At 40.3% G+C, this 21677-nt stretch overlaps 2 protein-coding genes across 4 annotated transcripts; both read right to left on the bottom strand.

Moving 5' to 3' along the window:
* Positions 1-3414: 3414 nt before the first annotated feature.
* LOC134012485 (NADPH oxidase organizer 1-like) lies at positions 3415-14206 on the bottom strand. 2 transcript variants are annotated; one of them, XM_062452161.1, is made up of 10 exons: positions 13796-14206; positions 13190-13249; positions 12542-12649; positions 12351-12452; positions 12137-12267; positions 11801-11860; positions 7223-7383; positions 5939-6052; positions 5714-5831; positions 3415-5238 (listed from the first exon to the last, which is right to left on the bottom strand). In XM_062452161.1, exons 1-10 carry the CDS (start codon positions 14024-14026, stop codon positions 4458-4460), a joined length of 1866 nt encoding a protein of 621 aa, XP_062308145.1. In that variant the 5' UTR covers positions 14027-14206; the 3' UTR covers positions 3415-4457. The 2 variants fall into 2 exon arrangements, with proteins under 2 accessions (XP_062308145.1, XP_062308144.1); XM_062452160.1 differs by lacking the exons at positions 11801-11860; positions 12137-12267; positions 12351-12452; ... (1 more) ...; positions 13190-13249; positions 13796-14206 and adding exons at positions 7580-7754; positions 7867-7939; positions 8030-8110; positions 8301-8426 and having other exon boundaries at positions 7223-7428.
* An 832-nt stretch (positions 14207-15038) lies between these two features.
* Positions 15039-21313, bottom strand: drc3 (dynein regulatory complex subunit 3). 2 transcript variants are annotated; one of them, XM_062452163.1, is made up of 13 exons: positions 21266-21313; positions 20408-20606; positions 20171-20287; positions 19844-20010; positions 18740-18886; positions 17770-17889; positions 17519-17620; positions 17207-17392; positions 16478-16609; positions 16099-16169; positions 15840-15963; positions 15468-15599; positions 15039-15352 (listed from the first exon to the last, which is right to left on the bottom strand). In XM_062452163.1, exons 2-13 carry the CDS (start codon positions 20565-20567, stop codon positions 15239-15241), a joined length of 1572 nt encoding a protein of 523 aa, XP_062308147.1. In that variant the 5' UTR covers positions 20568-20606; positions 21266-21313; the 3' UTR covers positions 15039-15238. The 2 variants fall into 2 exon arrangements, with proteins under 2 accessions (XP_062308147.1, XP_062308146.1); XM_062452162.1 differs by having other exon boundaries at positions 15040-15352; positions 17207-17383; positions 17510-17620.
* Positions 21314-21677: the final 364 nt, after the last annotated feature.

Raw genomic sequence — 21677 nt, 5'->3', positions numbered from 1 at the left:
TCATGGCCACCAACAAAACTCAGCAAAACTTGTTCTTGCTCCGGCTTTAGCTGTTGGATATTCGGCAGCGTTGCCACAACGGGCCGAATGGATTTGCTCGCATCTTTCTCCGCCGCCATTATGGAACTACAACACAAACTAGAGAGGGTACAATTTCTGGGGAAATTGTAGGGTGTGCTTGCTTGCATCGGTTGCACAGGGGTCCGTATTTCTGTATATTTTATATAAAAATGCATACTTATTATTTATAAAGATTACATAGATTTAAAAGCATATATTTGTTGCTGCTCATTTACAACTCAAAATACTAGTGAAGTAGAATGAAAGTAGAATGAAATAGATGTCTTCTCATTTCCCCTGCAAGAGGCAGCCTCATAGCTGAATCAAAACGAATAAATTTGGCAGAGCGGTGTAAAAATTGACCTAATCTCTATGATTTAAACGTCCTTTTAAGTTTTCCCTTCTCGTGATATTTTCAGGCATTTAGCCTACTCATTGCATTCATTCATGAATAAAGAACCCCCTTTGAAGATTATTCTACGACGTTACCGGCAGTAGAAGATGGAATCGCGATTCAAACAGTACCATCTGCTAACTGAAAATATGCCTCCAAAAACGTAAATAAGCTTGACATTTATTTAGTGGAAAATCGCTCATTGATAAAAATCTCACTGGTAGCGATCATTGTCAGTAACAACGCAAAATGCGATATAGCCCTGTGTGGAGAAGCTGCCCCGGTAAATTCTACTACGGTACAGTACTAGACTACTGCTGTGTTCGTCTTGGTACTGTAGCGATTGCGTTGGTTGAATTGGATGTAACATTCCGTTGTACGGTTTAGGCTGAAATTAATTATTTTCATGAACAGATTGACAACGTTTAGGCTGTGGCAATGAAGTTCAGGTTAGTAGTTAGATAGACTTTTGATTTAAGTAAGGGGAGTGCCGAACATGTTCTGTCGCCGTTTGACTTCCTACAGTAAACAGCTGTGTAAGTTAGATGTTTTTGTCGTGTGTCTCGCGTAAGCTACAGCGTTGCAGTGAGCTACACTGGTTTGAAACCACAGGTAATGGTAATTTCACCAACAAATCGTTTACTAATGTCAGAATAAATCCTACAACGAAAATGTATATGTGAGGAATGTTTATTTTAACGATTGAAAACAGATAACGCTACATCATAGACCACTGTAGTATGTGTTTCCCGGGCAACACAGGCTAATGTCATGATGCTAATACTTCAGTGAAATAGTAGACTACTGTTTCCGAAAGTAGATGTACTTCCTTAATAATATCAGCTTATACTGTACATTACACATCACAATTGTGTGTCATATCACAAAGTAAAATGAGTAAATAGTTATCACCCTGGCCTCTTTGCTTGTGGCGTTTCTGCAGCTGCCTTGCAGTAAAGCTATAGTTAGCCTAGCTATCCCCCAAGTTAACAGATGCGAAACGAATGTTCTGCCAAAGGTAGTCACGCGTGTTTTCGTGACGTTAGTGACGTAGTGACGTTAGTAACGTCAGTGACTGTGGCTAGCAAATTAGCCACCGTTAGCTTCACTTTTCGCCACAAAAACTTAACTTCAGCCTAAACCATGCAACGGAACGTAAATTCCAATAGAAGCAACTCAATCGCTACCAAGACGAAACTTTTGACACCTACGTTGTCTATGTAGGCCAAATATTGACTGAGTTTTAGGGGGGCAAAAAGAAATAAAAATAATAATAATAATATATATGTGAGAGAACAAAGGTTGTGCTCTCGCCGAAGGCTTGAGCACACCCAACTAGCGCACGACATCAACGTCATCGTTCTCAGCCACTCCCTCTGTTCGCTGATTCGCCGGTAGAAAATCAACCTGAAAAATCTGACTTACGTACCTCATGGCCAGACCTATGTACAAAAGCAAAAATAAAATTGAGCGGAAGTACGTAGGAGGGCAGAGCCAGGCTAGGTTCTGCTCACATTTCCTTTATAAATCACAATCAATGTGAGATTGACTGCACGTGAACGAGCCACTGACCCCGCCTTACCTCCTCCCATATAGATGGCCTATAAATGCGCCCCTGAGGTCATTTCTTTGTCTGAATTAAAATGGCTAAACACTCAAAAAAGGAAGATTTCACAGACTGTGAGATCGAGGTTCTAACAACAGAGGTGGAGGCGAGGAAATGTGTTAGGCGCTCAAATGAATGCCAAAAAATGTGCGCGCTCGCATATTGATGTCCCTGCCAAAGCTGATATCAAACTTGCGTCCCTGAACTGTTGTATAGTGCGCAAGATTGAAAGAACAAAGGGATATGAATAGGGGCCTGTGTCCCAGTAGAGTTTTACATTTACATTTAGTCATGTAGCAGACGCTCTTATCCAGAGCGACTTACAGTAAGTACAGGGACATTCCCCCGAGGCAAGTAGGGTGAAGTGCCTTGCCCAAGAACACGTCATTTTGCACGGCCGGGAATCGAACCGGCAACCTTCTAATTAATAATAGCCGGAGTTCCAAACAGCTCAGCCATCTGACTCCAGTCGGACTCCAGTTTATGTCTCACAAGTCACACCTCTGGTCTAGTTCATTGAAAAATATCCCAGTTTCAGTTTAACTGCTGTAAAAATAATACAAAATAATAAAAATATATATTTAAAGAGTTTTGTTTTTTCCATGTTGCATCCATGTACCCTTGTTTTTAGGGTCGGCCTAGGCCTACTGGTGTTTCTACTGAGTCTGCTTAAGATGCACTTAGCGATCTACGACTGATCTGGAGGTCTCGTTAATCTATGAGCATTTTCAAGAGCCTTTAGCTACGATGGCTTTGGGAAACGGCCCGTAAAACTAAGATCCATCGTACGATGGATTCTACGATCAATTTAGCCTTACGATGCTTTTGGGAAACGCTGAACTGTAAAAGAGACACTGAAATGCTGTTATGTTACGTTAGTCTGTCTCACTCATCACATTTGCACACCACCAGTCTGTTGATGTGTAAAAAAGAAATGTTAACCCTCGTGCTGCCTTCGGGTCACATGACCCAAAGGTTCATAACGAACCATCGTTGTGTTTACCCAATTTTACCCAATACAAAAACAAATAAAAATAATTTTCTTTTAACCTTCGCAATGTGGGGGGTCTGAGACAGCCCAACGGTTAAAAGAAAATGCTTCACTTTGTTTTTGTATGCGGTAAAGTTGTCGCAATACGACGGTGGGTCACAATGACTGATGGGTCAGAACGACCCGAAGATAACACAAGGGTTAAGCAAGTAGGTTTTTGGCAGCACTGTGATAATAAATACCAGTGTAGAAAGTCAAGTGGTGCAAGATGAATTGGAGAACAATGACCCTCTTGCTGATATGCTCAGCCTCCTTACAGTTGTGTTCCAAAGAATCTTATAACTAAATGTAAATACAGACAAGTTTTCTACAATTATTGTTTATTATTACTCATTGCAGTACAGTCTAAGAAAACTGACAACCTTTCTGACTGATATAGAATAAATTATGGTATGCGGATAGAACCCAATAGAAAAAAGAAACATCAAAAGTATCATAACTGATAAATGTTCTTATAATTCTTTCTTCCTCGTTTTAGTATCCTTTAGCTTCATAAAAGAATAATACAATTTGGGAAGAAAGACACTTAAGCAGTCATATTAATTCTAGATATGATTTCACAATTATTCATTATTAATTAATAAGAGCGTCTGCTAAATGACTAAATGTAATTAATTAGCACACAACACAAAATGTTCAGGCTTATATACATAAATTAGAACAGAAGATAACTGCCAAAAAGTATTTCAAAATATATTTCAAGAATACCATAGGAGATGACTGTTCTTATAATAGTTCTAAACTCTTTAGTGACTTTAGTGACCCAACTGTTTAGTGAACCAAATTAATAACCAAATTGCTTGGACACAAGCAATTTGTTCTTGATAGTGTCCAAAAGTGGACGTACGTTTCAAGTGGTGAACAAGAAGCCAAATCATCCTCACAGTCGCTTCAACGATCAACCCTTGACAGTAACGTGATTGGCATACATGTGCCCGGCGGCAACATGGCAACAAGGTGACTGACCATGCCATACCTATAGTATGTAGGGAGGTTAGAGTGAGGAACTCTCCAACGTTCCTACCAACCAAATTACAGCCTCTTACTTTGATATTTAAATATATAAACACGCATTGGATTTTAAAACCAGAATTTTATAGGTGTGTATCTACATAGTAAAGTACAATGCTGTGACAAATTTGTATTATATTTACATTTTTGTAAAATTCCCGACGAGCGTCGAGAGCTTGCTGGACCATAATGGGAACCCTTACGCTACCCATAATACAAAGCCAAGCACAATAATCAACCAAAAAACGTCCAAACAGTCTCACAAGTTGACCTCAAACCAGTCTTCATTCACTTCCTCCTGACCATCATGCTACCGTGTTGCTGGCACCACTCCCTCAGTGGCTGGCTATTTCTGTGGGAACTGGCAACACCTTGGCCTTTGAGACATTCTTGCGGGTGACTGTGGTACAGCGAGACAGGATCTCATGTGCCCGGGGCCTGGGGGGCACCCTGGGCGTGGTGGGCATCTTAAACAGGTTAGGGTCAGACCTGCTGGACGTTATCTTTCCTTTAGTCTGCAGGCCTCCATTTCCGTCAGGGCTGAGGTGGTCCATCACCATGGGGGGCGGAGTCCTGCTCAGACGGAGTGCCTCGTCCATGTCCCCGCTGCTCAGGTTGAGAGAGGAGGAGCAGCAGGAACTGAATTCACTGTCCAGGCTGTCATTGCTGTCCTGGCTGTCCTGGCTGCCCTGGCTGTCATAGCTGCTGGCTGTCAGGCTCCTCCCACGCCTGTCTCCCTCCACGTCCTCCACCACCATGATAGTGGGGGTTTGCTGGCCCATGGTGGAAACTGTTTGAGGACAGGGCTCTGGGTGGTGCTTTGGGCGTGGCTCGGGGTGGGGCTCCGATAAAATGTTCAGAGAACGGGACATGTTCTTACTGGCAGGATAAAGGTGATTGGTGGAAAAGGGTTGAAGGCCAAAGGGCTGCAGGAGGTTGCTCTGTGATCGGCTGTGCTCTTGGGATTGTCTGGCCAGGGAGGGCCCGGGGACCTGCAGGGAGGCCTGCGTGAGGTTAGATCCTCGTAAGTCTTGTTGCAGGGTGACCAGGCGCCCAAGGGGGTTGTTGTAGGGCTGTAGGTACATGACGGGAACGTAGCCAGTCTTACTGTTGTGTCTGGGAGAAGAAGAGAAGGATTCGAAGACAGACATGAGCTTTAATTAGTGTCAAGGATACCAAAGCACAACCATCTTGGGTATTCAAGAATACCAAAGACTATGATCATGATTATCACAGATCAGTATTGTCAGCTTTTTTCTTTCTTTTTTTTAGTCAAAAATTTGTAGAAAAATTATGAAATTTGTCAAAAATTATGAGGCTGTTTAGTCCATAGAATGTAAGCAAACTCAAAGTCCTTTAATGGGCATTTAACAATCAAAGAGCAGCAAATAATGTAACAGCATTCTTGTTTACTAAATCAGTTAAGGCCAGCGTCCTAAACAGTGTCCTAAACAAGAGACAATTTTTTTTTTGATAAACTGTACTAAAAGTGATATAGTAGACCATGGCTAGACAATCTTTTCCAGGAAACCATGTAGTGCAGTGATATTGATTACCTACTGGTAATGAATGACATTGTGATGTAACCTACCTGATGAGCCACCAGCCATTATCAGACTTCTGCAGGACTTCCACCACTGAACCCATTTCTAAAGACACCTCGTCTCTATTGGTAGCCTTGTAATTTTTCACAGCACAGTACAGGGCATCTAGATTCAGAGGACCCATGTTAGACATATTTTGTTTGTTAAGTGTTGTGTTATCAGAAAATTTGCTTCAAAAAATTCCAACATAGCCAATGTGTTCAGTCACTTACTTTCTCCATGGGTCACAAATCCGTCATTTTCATCCCCATCATCCTCAACCTTCTCCAGGTAGGGGGCTGGGAACCAGGCCAATCGTTTATCCTCATTCTCAACTAGCCACCAGCCTGTATATGCAGAGAAAGAAGAGGAAGCAATGAGATTGATGGACATATCCTTTTCACGAGGCAGTAGGCCTACACTAATACAGGTTCATCCTTTATAAGTTATTACGAGGAAATGAGCATTAAGCGATTCAAACAATACATTGGAGAATGTTGAAAAGTGTTTCTAGAATCGTTTATTGAGACAGACTGCAGCAAACATGGCAACTAGGAAGAAGCGTTCTAAAGTTTGGTTGTATTTCACACGACAAAATTACAACAATGCCACTTGTAACGTGTGTAAAAAGTCTATTTCGTTGAAGGGAGGAAATACTACAAATATGAAGAAGCATTTGAACACACAGCATGGAATGAAGTTACTGGAACGTCATGTGTTCGATGCATGCAGCAGCGCAGCTAACGTTCGCGCTTCATCTCTACTATATATATCTATATATATCTATAACTATACTAACTATCTAAGGTAGAGCTAAACTGCTCAAAAGTGATCACAACCACTTGTTACTGTGTGAAGCAATTTGCCTTTATTGTGTGTAGTCGATCTAGTTATCTTCTGTCCCATCGTTTGAAGCATACATTTTAGCTCCGGCATTCGTCTCCCATTAGTATTGATCTTATTGATCATTTCACGTTATCGGGACGTTCGCGTGTCCCATTATTAAACTGAGCATATCGATTTTTAATCCATTATTAAATTTAGCATTTTAATTGTTTAACCTTTTAATAGTCCTGTTAAATGTGCCTGAAAACGCCTAAACAACATGCACAAAGTACATTGAAAGCTGTTGTTGAACCATTTGGAGTACATGCATGTAAATGGTCTCTTTTGAAAGGTGACACTGAAATTATTTCCCCTGTTGTTAGGACAACCGTAAGTCCTACTGGTGTTGAGTAATAGAAGCTTGAACACAAGGAAACTGAAAGTTTTTATCTCCGACTATATTTTGTTTTGAAAACAGAGGCCTGAAGAGGCCTAGGTGGTATAGCTCATTTCAGAGCCAGTCAAAGCCAGTTTGAGAAATTCGTTTAGAACGAGTGTGTGTGTGTGGGGGTGCAGGACGCACATAGTTGGCTGTAGAGGAATCGATAAGAGAATCGATAAGGAATCGAATAGATAAGCAGGAATTGATAAGGAGTCGGAATCGTTAAAATCTTATCAATACGCATCCCTACCAACTTTGTCCTTGATGAGTACGTCAACATTTTCGTCAACCGCTACTTTGAAGGGTCGATTATTGGTGTCCTTTGTCTCGTAGGGGGCCAGACACCTGTATGCCTCGGTCACGAACGGTTGCGTCACGTTTCCATTGTTGTCATGTCCACCGGAGCCTAGACTTCCTTTGTCTTCGATGGTGTCCTGTGAGGGCATAATCACGATGCTGCGGAAATAAAATATTTGTGAACTTTTGGAATCTGAAACCAATCTAAACGGTCATAAACGCTGTGGTTCATAGCCCGTTAAGCCTATGCGTAATGCGTGCGTAAATCTAAAAGTTTCAACCAGAATAGTACACGGTAGCCTCTAATGACCTATTCTTGGCGAAGTCAGGATGGAGGTCTTGGTCTTTGGGATGGAAGAACTGGATTAGCTCAGAGCTTTCTAACACGCGCGGATCACAGCTCAGGAGTTCGCTGCAATACTTTTCCAGATATTTGAGGCACATAACTGTCTTGTTGGTGCCCTTCTGAGATCCCATGCCTTTGTCTTAAAATGAAATGTGAAACATGGGTTTAATAATATAGAAGAAATGTAGCATAGAAATTAAACAATGCAAGACAATTAGTCAATTATTTTTAAAAAATTGACACAATCTTACTTTTAAATTTTGGAATAATTCTGTCCGATTTTTTCAGATGGTTTGCAGGAGGAAATGCTTTCTTCATTTGCTTCTGTTCAACAAATAGTTAAATATACGATTAAGAATAATTGTGTGTATTGAAATCGTATTTGTGATTTAATTATATATATAAGTAACTCACGTGAAGTTTCTTGAAGTCATCACAACTTCTGTAAACAAGTATGTCACTCTGGTCTGACCAAAGCACCGATGTCATAAACATCTAAAAGCAAAATAAAATGCTAAATTATTATGAAATCTTTCTTAAGTTTAAACGTTTTAGTCTATTTGCAAAACGAAAACTGTACACACAAAGAATAATACAATACCAAATAGGCCTATATGAAAATAATTTAGTAAAGTAAAAAAACAAACATTTGATGAAAAGCTTTATGTAAATATAGTCTACTTACTTTGGTCTTTTCTTTTTGCACCAAGCCAATCATCCTGACTCTGATTGGATACCGTTGCGCTTCCATTGTTGTTGCAAAAGAGTTTACTCCTGGTGAGTTTTGCGCTGTGTACAGAGGATAGCTAACCTATTGAACGCCGTGGGCCGGTGGCACAGGTGCATATATTCCTCCGAGTTGAAGGCGTGACTGTGGAGTACGTTAGAAGTACGTAGGACTACACAAGTGATGAGAAATCTTTGGAAGCATATATCCTTACTCTACACACCAACTCTCCCAGCACATTTACAAAAAAATAATAATCCATCTTTCAGCCCTAAATACTTTTTTTATCAGCAATGAGTCTTGAATACTTTTATAACACTTTTATCATATTTGAATACTTGAATACAGGAAGGGGTTGGTGATTAATACACCACCTTTCAATATTTTACAATGGAACTGCTTGTTCAACGGCTTGTGTCAGTCCATAAAGTCACACAATTTGTGTGAGGTGTCAAAGTTAAATATGAAATTGAGAAACTCACTGCCTTAGAAGTACAGGACATAATACTACTGTACCACTGACCAGTGGCAATCTGCCTGTCCCATGCCTTTAAGTCAGCATGAGATAGTTTCTTTAATTTCCATTTAGCTCATTTCATATCGTTTACTTTAGATCTTCTGGCATATCAAATAAAAAATACACAGGAATACTGCGTTTAGAAACGTTCATACCTTAAATATAAAAAAGAAGTGTGAGTATTTCCAATACACTCAACATACAATATTACTCAAAACCATTTAACGTAAAAAACGTTTTAAAAACGGACTATTTAATAGTACACCATTGCCATCTACTGGTCAAACAGCAAAATTACTTTCTGTTTCTAATTCTCTCTATTGATGTTATTTTCTCATTTATATACATTGTAGCTTGTGTAAATCCACATAAATGTAATATAAGTTTTTGTTTCATACTTTCTTAACTCCTTAAATTATGGTTTATGGGGTACTCCGATGGCTCACCAGGTAGAGCACATACCATTTAGGGTGAGGCCCTAACACAGGGCCCTGGATTTGATTCTGGCCCAGGCCATTTCCTACATGTCTTCTCTTCTCACTGCTTTCATGTCTCTCTCCAACTGTCTTTCGGTTTAAAAAATAATGAACACTTTGAAATAATGATTGTGATATGGTCTGCATCATGTCTTTGAATTAGAACTGCAAATTGCCAAGCATATATTATTCAAACTTTATTCACAATCTCAAATATATCTCTTGAGCAAACACTGTTTTGTCAAATTTTACATGCATTCTTTGTTTGGTCAGAAGAATTACATGATCAAAGTCGGCAGTTCAGTTTGTAATGCATCTTCAAACCTGATAACATTTGTCACTTAAAATAACCTTTGAGCAATACTGTCTAAAGCAGCAATTTCCAAATGTGTCTTTAGTCATACAGCCTATGCCTAGCATTACACAGGTCAGTAATGACACCTTGCATGAAATACTACTAATACGACTACTGAGGTAGGCTTAGTAGTTCCGCTTCATATTTCACAACTTGTCCACCCAGACTTCCTGAATCGCTGATGTCAGGTCTATGACAAACCAATCTCCTTTTTCATTTCACTGAACCATGGGGCGTCACCAGTGGGATTTGCAAACATGAAGCTAAACACTTCAACGGACCAACTTCCAGTCAATTTGCCGTGATCTAAAGCGAAAATGCTTGTGTATAGGTCAAATTCCAGAAAGACCAATGGAGTGAAACAGAATGTTTGCTGTAGAGATCAGGATGGTTTACCAGGCCAGAGTATTCCCTCCTAGACGTAATTCTCCCTTATCACACAAACAGGTTTCCACACTCGAGAGCCAACCTCTCAAATAGAAAAAGAAAATTATACTGTAATGGTGCTTTGTACAAACATTTGACATTTAAGGCAGCTAGGGTTTTCCTTAGTCACAAAAACACACATCTCTTCACACATGGAAAGGTGAATGTCTTGAAGACCTTTCTGGTCGTTTTAAGATTGATGGAGACGACCAAACTGATCCTTTAGGGCCTCTTGTGCGTTTGTATAATGAGAAGTTCTGGGAAGGATGTGGGCTATGCAGTGCACACATCATACATTTGCAGATTTAGAAATGACAGGCAAGGAACCTCATGACCACATGGTTCACACTCGCATTCCAATGTCAGGCCATCATAAGAATTTAATTCGAATGAAGCTGCCTGAAATTAAATTTAAAATAAAAATACATTTTCAATAAAATTCAGGGCTAATGCAGAGGACAACTGAGTATTTTGTTTCAAAAGCTGGTGGATAAAAATAAACAAAATATATTTTTATTTCCATCTTTATATGTATGTATATTCATGTATACAAATCAACAACATTTACTGTCAATAAATAATCTCTGTTTGTGTGATCGCTCATCATAATATTTTAAAAATCATCTCTGAAAATAAAAATGGAACGTTTTTTAGTGCCACTGGATTATTAACCGGCAGCCATTGTGTACTTGCATAGAACAATGAGAGAAGCAATGTTAAAGCGTTTAGCTGTTCGCTTGAGGCGATAGGTAGGAGGCTTTCTTCTTTTAATTACATTAGCAGCTTGAAAATAGACACTAATATACACTATGAATGGGTCCTACTACACTAACAATATAGCTACCGCTTCACCCTTGGGACACAGCCAACACAGACATCGGCATGGCCGATGCCCTAACTGCTTCAACAGTTTCTCTCTAACTCCCACACTAGCTAGCAACCCCTCTAACTATGGACCAGTAGCAACAGCCTGACCACAATGTAAGGTTCATAAATCGATAGCAAACGACAATCATCGCTGGCCTACTCATGTATCAAACCCAAAGAGTCAATTGCTTCTGTGGAACACTTGCAAAAGGTCACTCTTGTCAATATTATTCATGTGACCTTCTAACAGAGGGTCATCAATATCCCTAGTTCACCCTCAGGCTACATCACTCTCAATTAAGCCTCATTGCAATGTCTTCAAAGTATATGACATAAAAACTCAAAGGAAATTCCAATCTTTCGATATATTTCTCTCCTCGACAGATACTGCTTCAATGACCCAACAACCCATAACCAAACCATAACAAGGCAAGACAAAAAAAAACATTGGCAGTTAACATTCTGACTATCCCCAACTGAAAGAAAAGAGCAGTTGAAAAGAGGCTGACAAGAGGATTTCTTAAGATCTGTCCTTAGAAAAATGAACTAAGTCACGTTGCTTTGTATCCCAGTTGATGCAACATCCAGATTGAGGCAAACTGGGATATGTGCCTTTCTGTCAGCAACCACGTCCTTGATCTCACCACGCATTTCCATCCGCCTGCCCATCTGTGTGCGTCTCTCTTGCCAATCAACAGACCAGACTGGTACATCCCTCCTTGACATGCCTGGATAGTTGACCTCCTCCCTCGATTTGTCTATAGGGCAGTGCCAATCAACCTGCCCTATCCAGTAGTCCCAGGGGTTTGGGTGTCACCGGAATTCATAGATAGGCATACTGTGTTCAGGGAGATGGGTGAGGTTTAACGACTGGTACCTGGGAGAAACAAGAGGGAAGAGGAAAAGATCAGTGTAGAAAACACAACATTGGGGTTAAATCCAAACAAGAGGAATTCTTCAACTGCTCATTCAGAATATCTAATAGCTACTTAGCATATTGCACACTAGTTGTAGTTAAGGTTGGATTACGAACAGTGGTAACAGATGCAATAAAGAAACAGCAGCTGTAGTGTAATGCTACCCATACACCCATAGCAGTAGTAGTAGCAGCAGTAGCGGCAGTAATAGCATCATTAGTAGTGTAGCTAGCTACCATTCGGAGCTCCTGTGGTAGTAGTAGCCCTCGATAGTAGCTGTAGATTTCTGGAAGCAGATGTAGTAGAAGCCAGCAAAAGAGGCTCCACTGATGTCTTTGATGGTATGATCCGGTACTAGGAACTGCTCCTGTAGGCCAGAGACACTGGGTGAAGTCAAAGGTAAACAATTACAGAGATAGAGAGAGACACTCAGCAAATGTTCCCCTGTACCTTCCACCTCATGAAGACAAAGTCACTGTTCTTCAGCCCTTCGTAGTCAAAGTCGTCCGAGTTGAAGCTTTTTGCGTACTGGTAGAAAGCCTGAAACTTTCCCTGGAAAAACAGAAAAAACAAATTTATTGGTAACAATGAGCAGACAAACTTAAAAACCTGGACACTTTCAGGCCTTTCAGTATACCTACCCAGTGTTTCCGGTCAACATCCTCATCAGCGTCCCACTTTCTAGTTAAAAAGGGCCTCTTTCTGCTTATTATTTCCCCGGCGAAGAACGTGGTGAGAGTAGGATACTCCTGTGTGGAAGAGAGAGAAAATATGAAGAGAGAGAGCAAACCAATGTCTAAACAAAAAACAGACAATTCAGAAACACTCCCAATTACAATACTGTTTAACCCCAGCTACTTGTTACTATGAAATATGCCAAGCTAAATTAGAGCTGACCCAGCGCCTGTCACAGATGGATTAACATCTTTCTCATGGAGGATAGGGACTATACAGCACAGTATCTGGAGAGAGGATCCAGGTTGCAAACAGTATGTAGAGGGCTGGTCAAATTGTGTTTGTGTAGGAAGTTGTATGGAAGAGAACATAATGTTTGTTACAGTGGTAATAGCTTGTTGTTAACATGATTAGGCTAAAACTATTTTTCTTCTTGCACAGAAGGACTTGTGTGCTTCCTTACAACTGTTAGTTTGTGATGTGCAATTTATAGTGAGGACTCTGCATATGTAACCTAGCCTACAAGTTCTCAGACAATTGACTACCAGCGCCAATCAAGCTATGATAACATAAATCCATGCCTTAAGTGGGAACCCCGTTCTAGTCATCTTTACCTCTGTTAGGCCTTTGATCTTCAAGTATCCACACAGATAGGAGTCCTCCATTGTCACGTGCTGTGAGTTAAACACAATGTCAATTGTCATGCACAAAAGTCTGTTTCAGAAACATCAGCTTGAAGGAATAAACTTTCCTTTTTTGTGTGTTTAATTAATAAGCAATGCAGTTAAAGGTCTGTCAGCCACATTAGGACTACATCTGCAAACATAGGTTATGTCAGTTTAACGGTTAGGAGATTGTTTACATCACCAGATAGCTAAACGAAAAGCAATGCCAGTCAGTCGGTATCTAGCTTGCATATTCGTTTTTCAAGTGTTTGAAAAGGCTAGGTAGTGCACCAGACTTGCTTTCTAAAACAGGTTACAGTTTCAGCGGAGGCATTTGCTACGGTATGCCAACGGGTCTCAAATGCGGAGTTCTAATGTGTCATCCATACATGGTAAGCTCATGCAATGCTACCTTCATGCTGACTAGCATTAGCTTAACATACTGCCAGCTACCTGGTAATACGAAAATGTAAAACATTGTTCACAGGAAATGAACATCTTGTTGATCAGCTACTGTAGTGCTGCATGCATGTGTCAGTACAGTCTGCACTTCACCTGTAAAACGACGTCAACGTCATATGAATTTCCTTTGCTCTTCTGATGCCCCCGAAACTGTGAGCCACTGTACAGGAGCGAAGTAGTCACGCCCGGCTGTTGCGTGTTAATCGGCGGCGGAGGGATAAGTGAGGCCGAGGATAGACGGGCCGCAACTGGGCTGCCGCAGCACTCCGTACGGACCGGCATGATGAGCGCTAGCGCGTCAGTGTCACCGACCGCAACAGTCATGAACCTTCAGTCAGAAAACAATTAGAGAAAGAGGGGTTACTGACCCAGCGGTCCGCCAGTTAAAAAACTGGTCCACCCCGGTACCAGGCTTGCTCTGCCTAGTTGGAACGCTGACGACGGCTGATGGTTTCTAAACTAGTGGAAATTGGAAAACTGCAACGGTGCAACAGAAATCAGCATAATTTGATTCTATTGGTTAAAGGTACACACATGTATTTTGAATTAGAATCTTATTGGCTACTTTACCGAAATGTATTTTGGGACATGTATTCGCTTATTTGCCAACGTACCAAAGAGGTCTTGAACAGTAGTAGCCTATTTGCTGTAAAAAAGACCACATGATGAACATTCCTTCAGTGAATGTAATTCACCAGCATTTTTTAGGTCATGTTTTCAGGTTTGATTGTACTTGAATGTGACAGACGAAACAAACGTGTTGTAATGTTGCATAGAGATTAAAGACTAATAACTGGTCTTTTCACTCTCACTCACAATCATTTAGGTGCACTCTTTTAAGGTGTGCACCAAATGAAGACTCTGTTTTATAGAACTTGTATTTAGTCGGTGCTGACCTTTTGTGTAGTGGTTTGGGAATCAGAATTTGGCTAATAAGAACAGGCTTAATCGGCTTGTCAGAGTGGCCAGTAAAGTCATTGGGTCATTTGGTATAGTTTCCACCCACAGAACAAAAAGACTTGTGGACTATTTTGTTTGTTTTGCTTTTGGGAGGCTAAATTTGCATAAATGAATGGCAGTAAGTATTAATTGACAGAACTTATTTCTGGGTTTCAACATGAAGTGATTCTTGTACTGTACGGTATTGTGTTGTTGTCTCTGTGTGGTGTCATGTATGCTGTTTATGTAGTATTTATGATGGATTGAATGTGTTTTAATACCTGTCTACAAACTCATTTCCCCTAGTGGGATAAATAAAATGTACTTGACTCTCTGTAAAACACACACACCAGATAACTGTAGATGGCAGAATGTTGCTGTAATTCAATTCTTATAAATCATAAATACATAACTAAGCACTTTGGCTTCCAAAGTTTCTTCTCTAAGCACTTTGTCTTCTATCACAGTTCTTCTCCTGGTGCATTACCAGAAAACAAAATGAAAAACCACATAAAAAAAAAAAAAATAGATTTGATCAAAACAGAATTTTTCAGAAATGTGATCATGGATGTCATTATGGTCTGGATTGTGCCTCCTTCAGGGGTGTTCATGTTGTTGCTGCATCTCATCCAGTTGATTTCTCACATAGTCTACGTAATTGTGGATCTCTGAGATACGCTTTCGATTCCTCTTTACCTCCTCATCTTGGATCTGAAGGAATGAGCAAACAGGAGTAAAAATCTGAAATTATACGTAAATACTACTCTCTACCAGCAAAACTTTGGTCATTTGGTATGTGTGTGTCTATGTGTCTTCCTCTTCATACTGATTTCATGAGAGATCCCATCCAGTTGTTAATGCGGGTCACTAGCTCATCCTCCCGGTTGTCGATCTTGAGAAGGTGTGTGTCGTGAGAGGCACTGACTGCGTTGATCACTGTGTCCTTGTCTACAAACAGCTGGAAGACACATAGTATACTAAAGATTGTAAGAGATAGATTAATCGTAAAGAATTATGCAGCGTTGCTGGAGTAATACACAGAATAATTATGAGCGTTCATAGCTGGTGGAGAACATCCTTGTCATGTGCAAAACCACTCCAAAGGCGAACCCAATGCTAAGTACCCCAGGTAGATGAATGTTAGGGGGAGGGTCTCCCACACCAAAAGCACAGTAACCTTCTTGAGTCAGACACTCACCATTCTCACGTCATAAGGCATGTCTTCCTCCAGCTCATTCTTTGCCACCCTCTCCAGTGTTGCCACAGCAATCTCCAAAAGCTTCTCGTGGTGGTGGTTCTCCAGGTCTCGACATTGGGCAAAAGTGCTTCGGAGTTAAATCAACTCTATACTATCTGTGTTTGTGTGCATGTGACAGAGATAGTCCCACTGTGTTCCCATAACCCTTTTATAACTGATAGTGGTGAGGGAAGGGAATCCACAACTGGACAAAGGATATATTCCTTGAACAATCTCGACAAACCCGGCAACCATGTCTGTGATGTTCCTCTCAAAGTCTTTGATTATATCCTACAAGATGTTAAATAATTGCAATGTAAATATATACATATATACAAATATACATATTAAAAACCAACAACATGGATTTCAATGTCTTTAGATATTTGTGTAGCATACTGTTCCTTCCAACAAAGTATATCCAACATGGATTTTCCTGCTGAGTTTGCAACACTGAGAAACACAATCAGTTATCGAATGCACCATATGGTGCATGTAATTGAACCTGAACGAATTTGAAGTAACACACAACTATGTAACTATCCAGTTCCATTCATATATCCTGTGTGTATATCCCCTCCACCATGCCCTGCTCTCACCTCCAGCTGGTCCACCAGCTGCAGCTCCAGGGTCATGAGGCTGTCGCACAGCAAGCTGATCGCCTCACTGCAGTGCATCACTTGGGCCTCCAGGAGGTGCATGTCTGTAGCCTGCTGCATTTCTCCCATCCACTGCATTGTACCCAGAGGACAGGGATGATAACTTGGGTATTTTGAGATGTTAAGACCTCTGCTTTAAAAGGTCAACTGACTGAAACGTTTAGATAATGGTATTGGATCTGGAAGACTAATCTCTTTAACTTTAAGTAAATATTGAGTTCACAGAGAAACTTTTCTCATTAAAAAGCCCCCATCTTATTAAGGAATGTGTCATTTTTCATCTGTCTTAATCTATTTGCTAATGAGGAGATGAGACAAAAATAAGCCATCTGAGGCCCAGGTGGCATCAAGCTGATTAGCCAATATTCCTCCGCTGATAGGATTAAACATCAAAACCTGCAACCGTGACCCGCTAATCTGCCAGCCAATTAATACTCATGTACAGAGCCACAATTGATCAGAAAGAATTGCACACGCACAAATCAAACATCCATGATCTTTTAGCCATTATCGGTATCAGTGTCGGAACTAGTTCTGTACCAATTTGTGTAAACCATCAGGTTAAACAGATTGAATCTTTTTATTTATTTTATTTTTTTACACTTTTTGGTTTCATGGAAGACTCGATACGTCACAAGAGATGGATATGGTTTTATGGCAGTAGCTCACCTGTCGCCTGGTCATCTCGAAGTCAGCGGCGACCTGTGCTGCTCTTTGCTGGTTGTCAGACACAGCTTCTTTGGAGCAGCCAAAGAAGGATTTGACCTCGCTCTCCCTGCGGCCCTGCTGAGCCAAGCCAATCTCAAACACCTGCTCACACAGCACCACCAACTGGCTTTTGTATGTAAGGACAAAGTCAAGGAACATTTCACACTGGATTTTTCCAATCACACACATCTGACAGAGAAATATATTTGTTGGTTTAATTAATTGTGCCTCTTAAATGAAGAGAATGGACATAAAAGAATATGTTTCTAGTAGGACATCTACTCCAGGAAGGTAGGCCAGTTTGCTTGCTTCTGGGTCATCTGCATACATACTGTCAAACAGATATGGCCCATTCAAGAACTCCACAAAAGCATCCTGAAGGGAGTGGAAGAAAACACAGATGCATACACATACAACAATACATTTATTTTCCATACATGAAAAGGAGAAAGCACTTATTTCAAGTTGAACACACAAAAGAATGGGACACTGACACTGTGCTAGCTACTGAGTATGGAGGTTACCCTGTGTAGCTGCAGCTCCTCCTCGAGGCCTTGCTTAGCCTCCAAAGCCTTCTGCTCCTGAGTCTCATTGTGTTTCATCTCCTCAATAGAATTCTGGTATTTTCCATAAGCGTGTTCTCGCTAGACAAGAAAACTGTGTTTAGTGGCAGACAGAATGTAATAATGGGTAAGGTGTAGTGGAAGAATTCTGAAGACACTTTACGCTCAAATAGTCAGGATGCCGGATTAATACAAATTATTTACTCAGTACCGTAAAGTACTTAAGCGCTCTGTGACCGATCCGCTGGAGGACACATAACAAGTGTCATTCAGCCGAGTGATACCAACCCTAAAACATACGGTATCTTATATAGACTCACAACATACATTTTTCTCCACTGTTAACAATAAGTGTTTAAAAAAAGGTCAAACTGCTGCTTCAATAGCACCAAGTCTCCAACTGACCTTTTCAAGTACTTCCCTCTTACGTCATACGTCTTAATTGGGAGGATGTAGAAAATGCCCACTCCCAATGGACATAAAACCACATAAATTCAATTACAAAGGTGCCTGCAAACCTCTTACTCCTTGACTAGCCTGGCCTGCCATGCAAAAGGCCTGGGTTTGATTCCCAGACAATGTTGTAACTTTTGTGGGATCGGGCTTTGTGCTGGGGATTGTATCATGTTGACACTTATGCCCATGACTTTTCATAGAAGAGAACAGGATAGTGGACAATAATGCAGGAGAGGTGGGTTCAGTTCCCTGATGATGGTAATCAGTGAACTACTTACCAGAGGACGCATATTGTGAAACCTTGTGACCAGCAGTTTTGCAATTCTCTGGTATACATAAATGATTGAGATGCTTACGGTTGAAATATGAAGTCTGGTTAAAAGCTTGGTCATAGTAGGGTTAGGGATAGTAAGAAGTAATCTAGCAAGATTCAAGTGGAGATATTTGTGTAAGCTTTGAATGAGTTGCCACTAACCGTCTGCTTGTCCAGTAACCTGTAGTCCAGGTAGACCAAATCTGAGAGATATGCAGTCACAAAGATCTTGTAGTTCTCTGCTTCGCAGATTAAGTTCCCAGCTAGATCGAGGGAGCAGAGATTCTTGAACTTTCTGAGGTAGATCACCTGGTCAGAGCATCACATTGTAAAAGTTATGTTTTGTATAGGCTGACTTCTAACATACAGTACAGTATACAGTACAATGAGCACTAAAAGTCCAAGTACAATGGCACATGCTTTGCTGTTAGGATTCTGCATTTAGTATGGCATGTTACTAAAATCAAAACTGTCAGCTTTCATTTTTGGGTATGTTCATACATATCAGATGTACCATTTAGAAATGATAGCAAGCACATAGTTCCTCCATTTTAGGGCACCAGAAGGCCTTGGGCAAATTGACATTACTGTATGTAAAACAAAGTAATCCTATTTAATAGTTGGTTGCATTTCCTTTGCATGCAATGTCTGTGACCAAGTCATCATCAAACACAGGGTATCTTTGACAGTGATGCTATTTCAGTCCTGCACTCCAGTCGTCTTCATTTCCTGCTTGTTTAAAGGGCTTTTGTCTTCAGATGCTTCTTTAGCATGTCAAATTGGATTCAGATTTGTCGATTAACTTGGCTAAGCAACAATCTTTAAAAGACCTGCGAAAAACTACTCAAACTTCAGTCATTACCTTTTACAGTGATCATTCTTTTCATAGTCAGTCTTACATGTGCTCTATTTAATAAAAAAACAATTATGTCAACTTATTTTTAAGCCTTATGATGGACAATTTAATTCGCGTCAACACTACTGTGTTTCTCACATTCAAAGGAGGGACTATGAACAAATTGAATTCTTTACTGGTTAATCTGATAAGGATCTAAATACCCTCAAATTGAGCTACTTATCTGCACTGTACCCTCATAATCATAATGTGTCATTTAATATCCTGCTGAAAGACAAAATTAAGTCATTTGAGAAGGTATCATTAAGCAGCCAGAAATATACAATCATCTAAACAAAAACTGTAGGCCTACGGTATATAATGTGTGAAGGATTTGAATCATGATGAGGATTTAATACAAGGTAGCTCACATTTTCTAGCTGGGCCAAGCAGTTGTTTCCAAGAGAGAGAAGTTTCAGGTTTAGAAGTGTGTCCATGTTGTGTATGACAGAGATGCGATTGTTGAACAGACTCAGGTCCTCCAGGTTCACCAGAGTGTCTAACCCCTCAATCACCTCAATGTTGTTAAAGGACAGGTCTAGAGGAGGGTGAGAGAGAGAGTAGAGAGAGAGAAACAAACAGACAGAGACAGAGATTGGAAGAAGCCGAGATCAAGTGTTATTCAAGGAATAAGCTGCAGTTGAATACAAATCCAGTTAAATTAAAATATGAATACAAGATGATAAAAGCCTCTTTACTAAGAATTGTAAGATTAATGAGTGTCTCTAGTCCCTCTATCTTGCTAATCTTGTTGCATTCCAGCTGTAGTTTAGTCAGGGCCGTAAACTGCCAGAGGTGGTCAATCTTCCTGATGTCTATGCAGAAACAGCAAACAGTGAATGTAAGTTTGTTGCCCTTTCAGAAACAATGTGCATCAGTGTAAACAAATAATGTAAAATATTTTAAAACATTAATTTAAATCAAACATTCCATACTTCTGTAGTCCAGACTCAACTGGCAGACTTCATTATAGTGGATGCCTTCTTCCTTGGCAATGCGCCCAGCCTGCTCTTGAGGGCCTTGTTCCTCCACAGCCTTCTGCAGCATCTCCTCATCCACCACATTAAGCTTCACAGTGTCAAATAGCCAACTCATGCTGCGAATGTGATTGACGCTGTACTCTGTCTACAGTTACTTAGGAGAGAAATAAAAAAAAGCAAAGATACAGAGGAAAAACTGTGACTGTTGATTCTAATGTAGCTAGATAAGCCTAAGAGTGTGTGTGGACAGTGCATCCACTGCACTGTCCAGTGTGGGAACAAATACTGTAGCATACCATCCAACGTCTCAACTAGCCTAATGTCTGGTACAGTACTGTACTGTACTGTACTGTACTGTACAGTACAGTAAGTGCAAATAACTAGAGCTAAGCCAGTTGGCAAGATAGCTAGCAAGTTGACTGTTTTCAATCATCATTCATTACCCAAACGAGATTATTGGTCTTTTTGTCTTGCTGTTTTGTAAAACCACAGGGAAACCAAACAACGTTCCCCAAAAACAGCCCACTACTGTAACTCTGCTTAAGTTAAATGTTTGACTTGTAACTACCAAGGGTAGCCTAGCAACAGTAGCATTTTTATGGTTGAGGTTTCTTCAAGATACACTTTTCACCTCACCTTCAGCTACATAAAATCGTATCTATGATGATTAGTCTCACATGCACAGCTAACAGACCGCAGTACGGACCAGACTAACGACAACTGTCGACATGTCGCTATTTCTGAATAATGTAGTGAAATGTTAATGACAACAAGTTAGCGGTTTCAGACACAGCCACGGTCCGTCCATCCTACCTGTATTCATCCAGAACTTCTTTGCCGAAAGACATGTATACGGTTGCTTAGCAACTTTGTATGTCTGAGCTGCATTCAAGGCATTCAACTGTTGCAAGCAGAGGGAACCGTTTCTCCAATGATTATTGCAAAATGATGATCATTACAATGCATTATGTATTCTCATACATAATAGCTCATACAAATTAGCTTCATATATATAGCGATGCCTTACTAGATGACAATTAAGTTAATACACAGTCATCTAGGAGGATCCTTCATTTAAAAGCTGTTAAAATTAGCTATAGATCCTAAATTCCTAAATTGTGTTAGCCTATCTGTTTCAGTAGGCCTAGTTATTATCTTATGCATCGTATAATTGTATTCCGTTTCCTTTTATTTATTTATTTGTACAAAGATTAGATTATAGATT

The sequence above is a fragment of the Osmerus eperlanus genome, chromosome 2 (assembly GCF_963692335.1).
Source record: "Osmerus eperlanus chromosome 2, fOsmEpe2.1, whole genome shotgun sequence".
NCBI lineage: Eukaryota > Metazoa > Chordata > Actinopteri > Osmeriformes > Osmeridae > Osmerus > Osmerus eperlanus.
The sequence above is the reverse complement of the archived record's forward strand: the minus strand, read 5'-3'. Positions and strand labels throughout refer to the sequence as shown.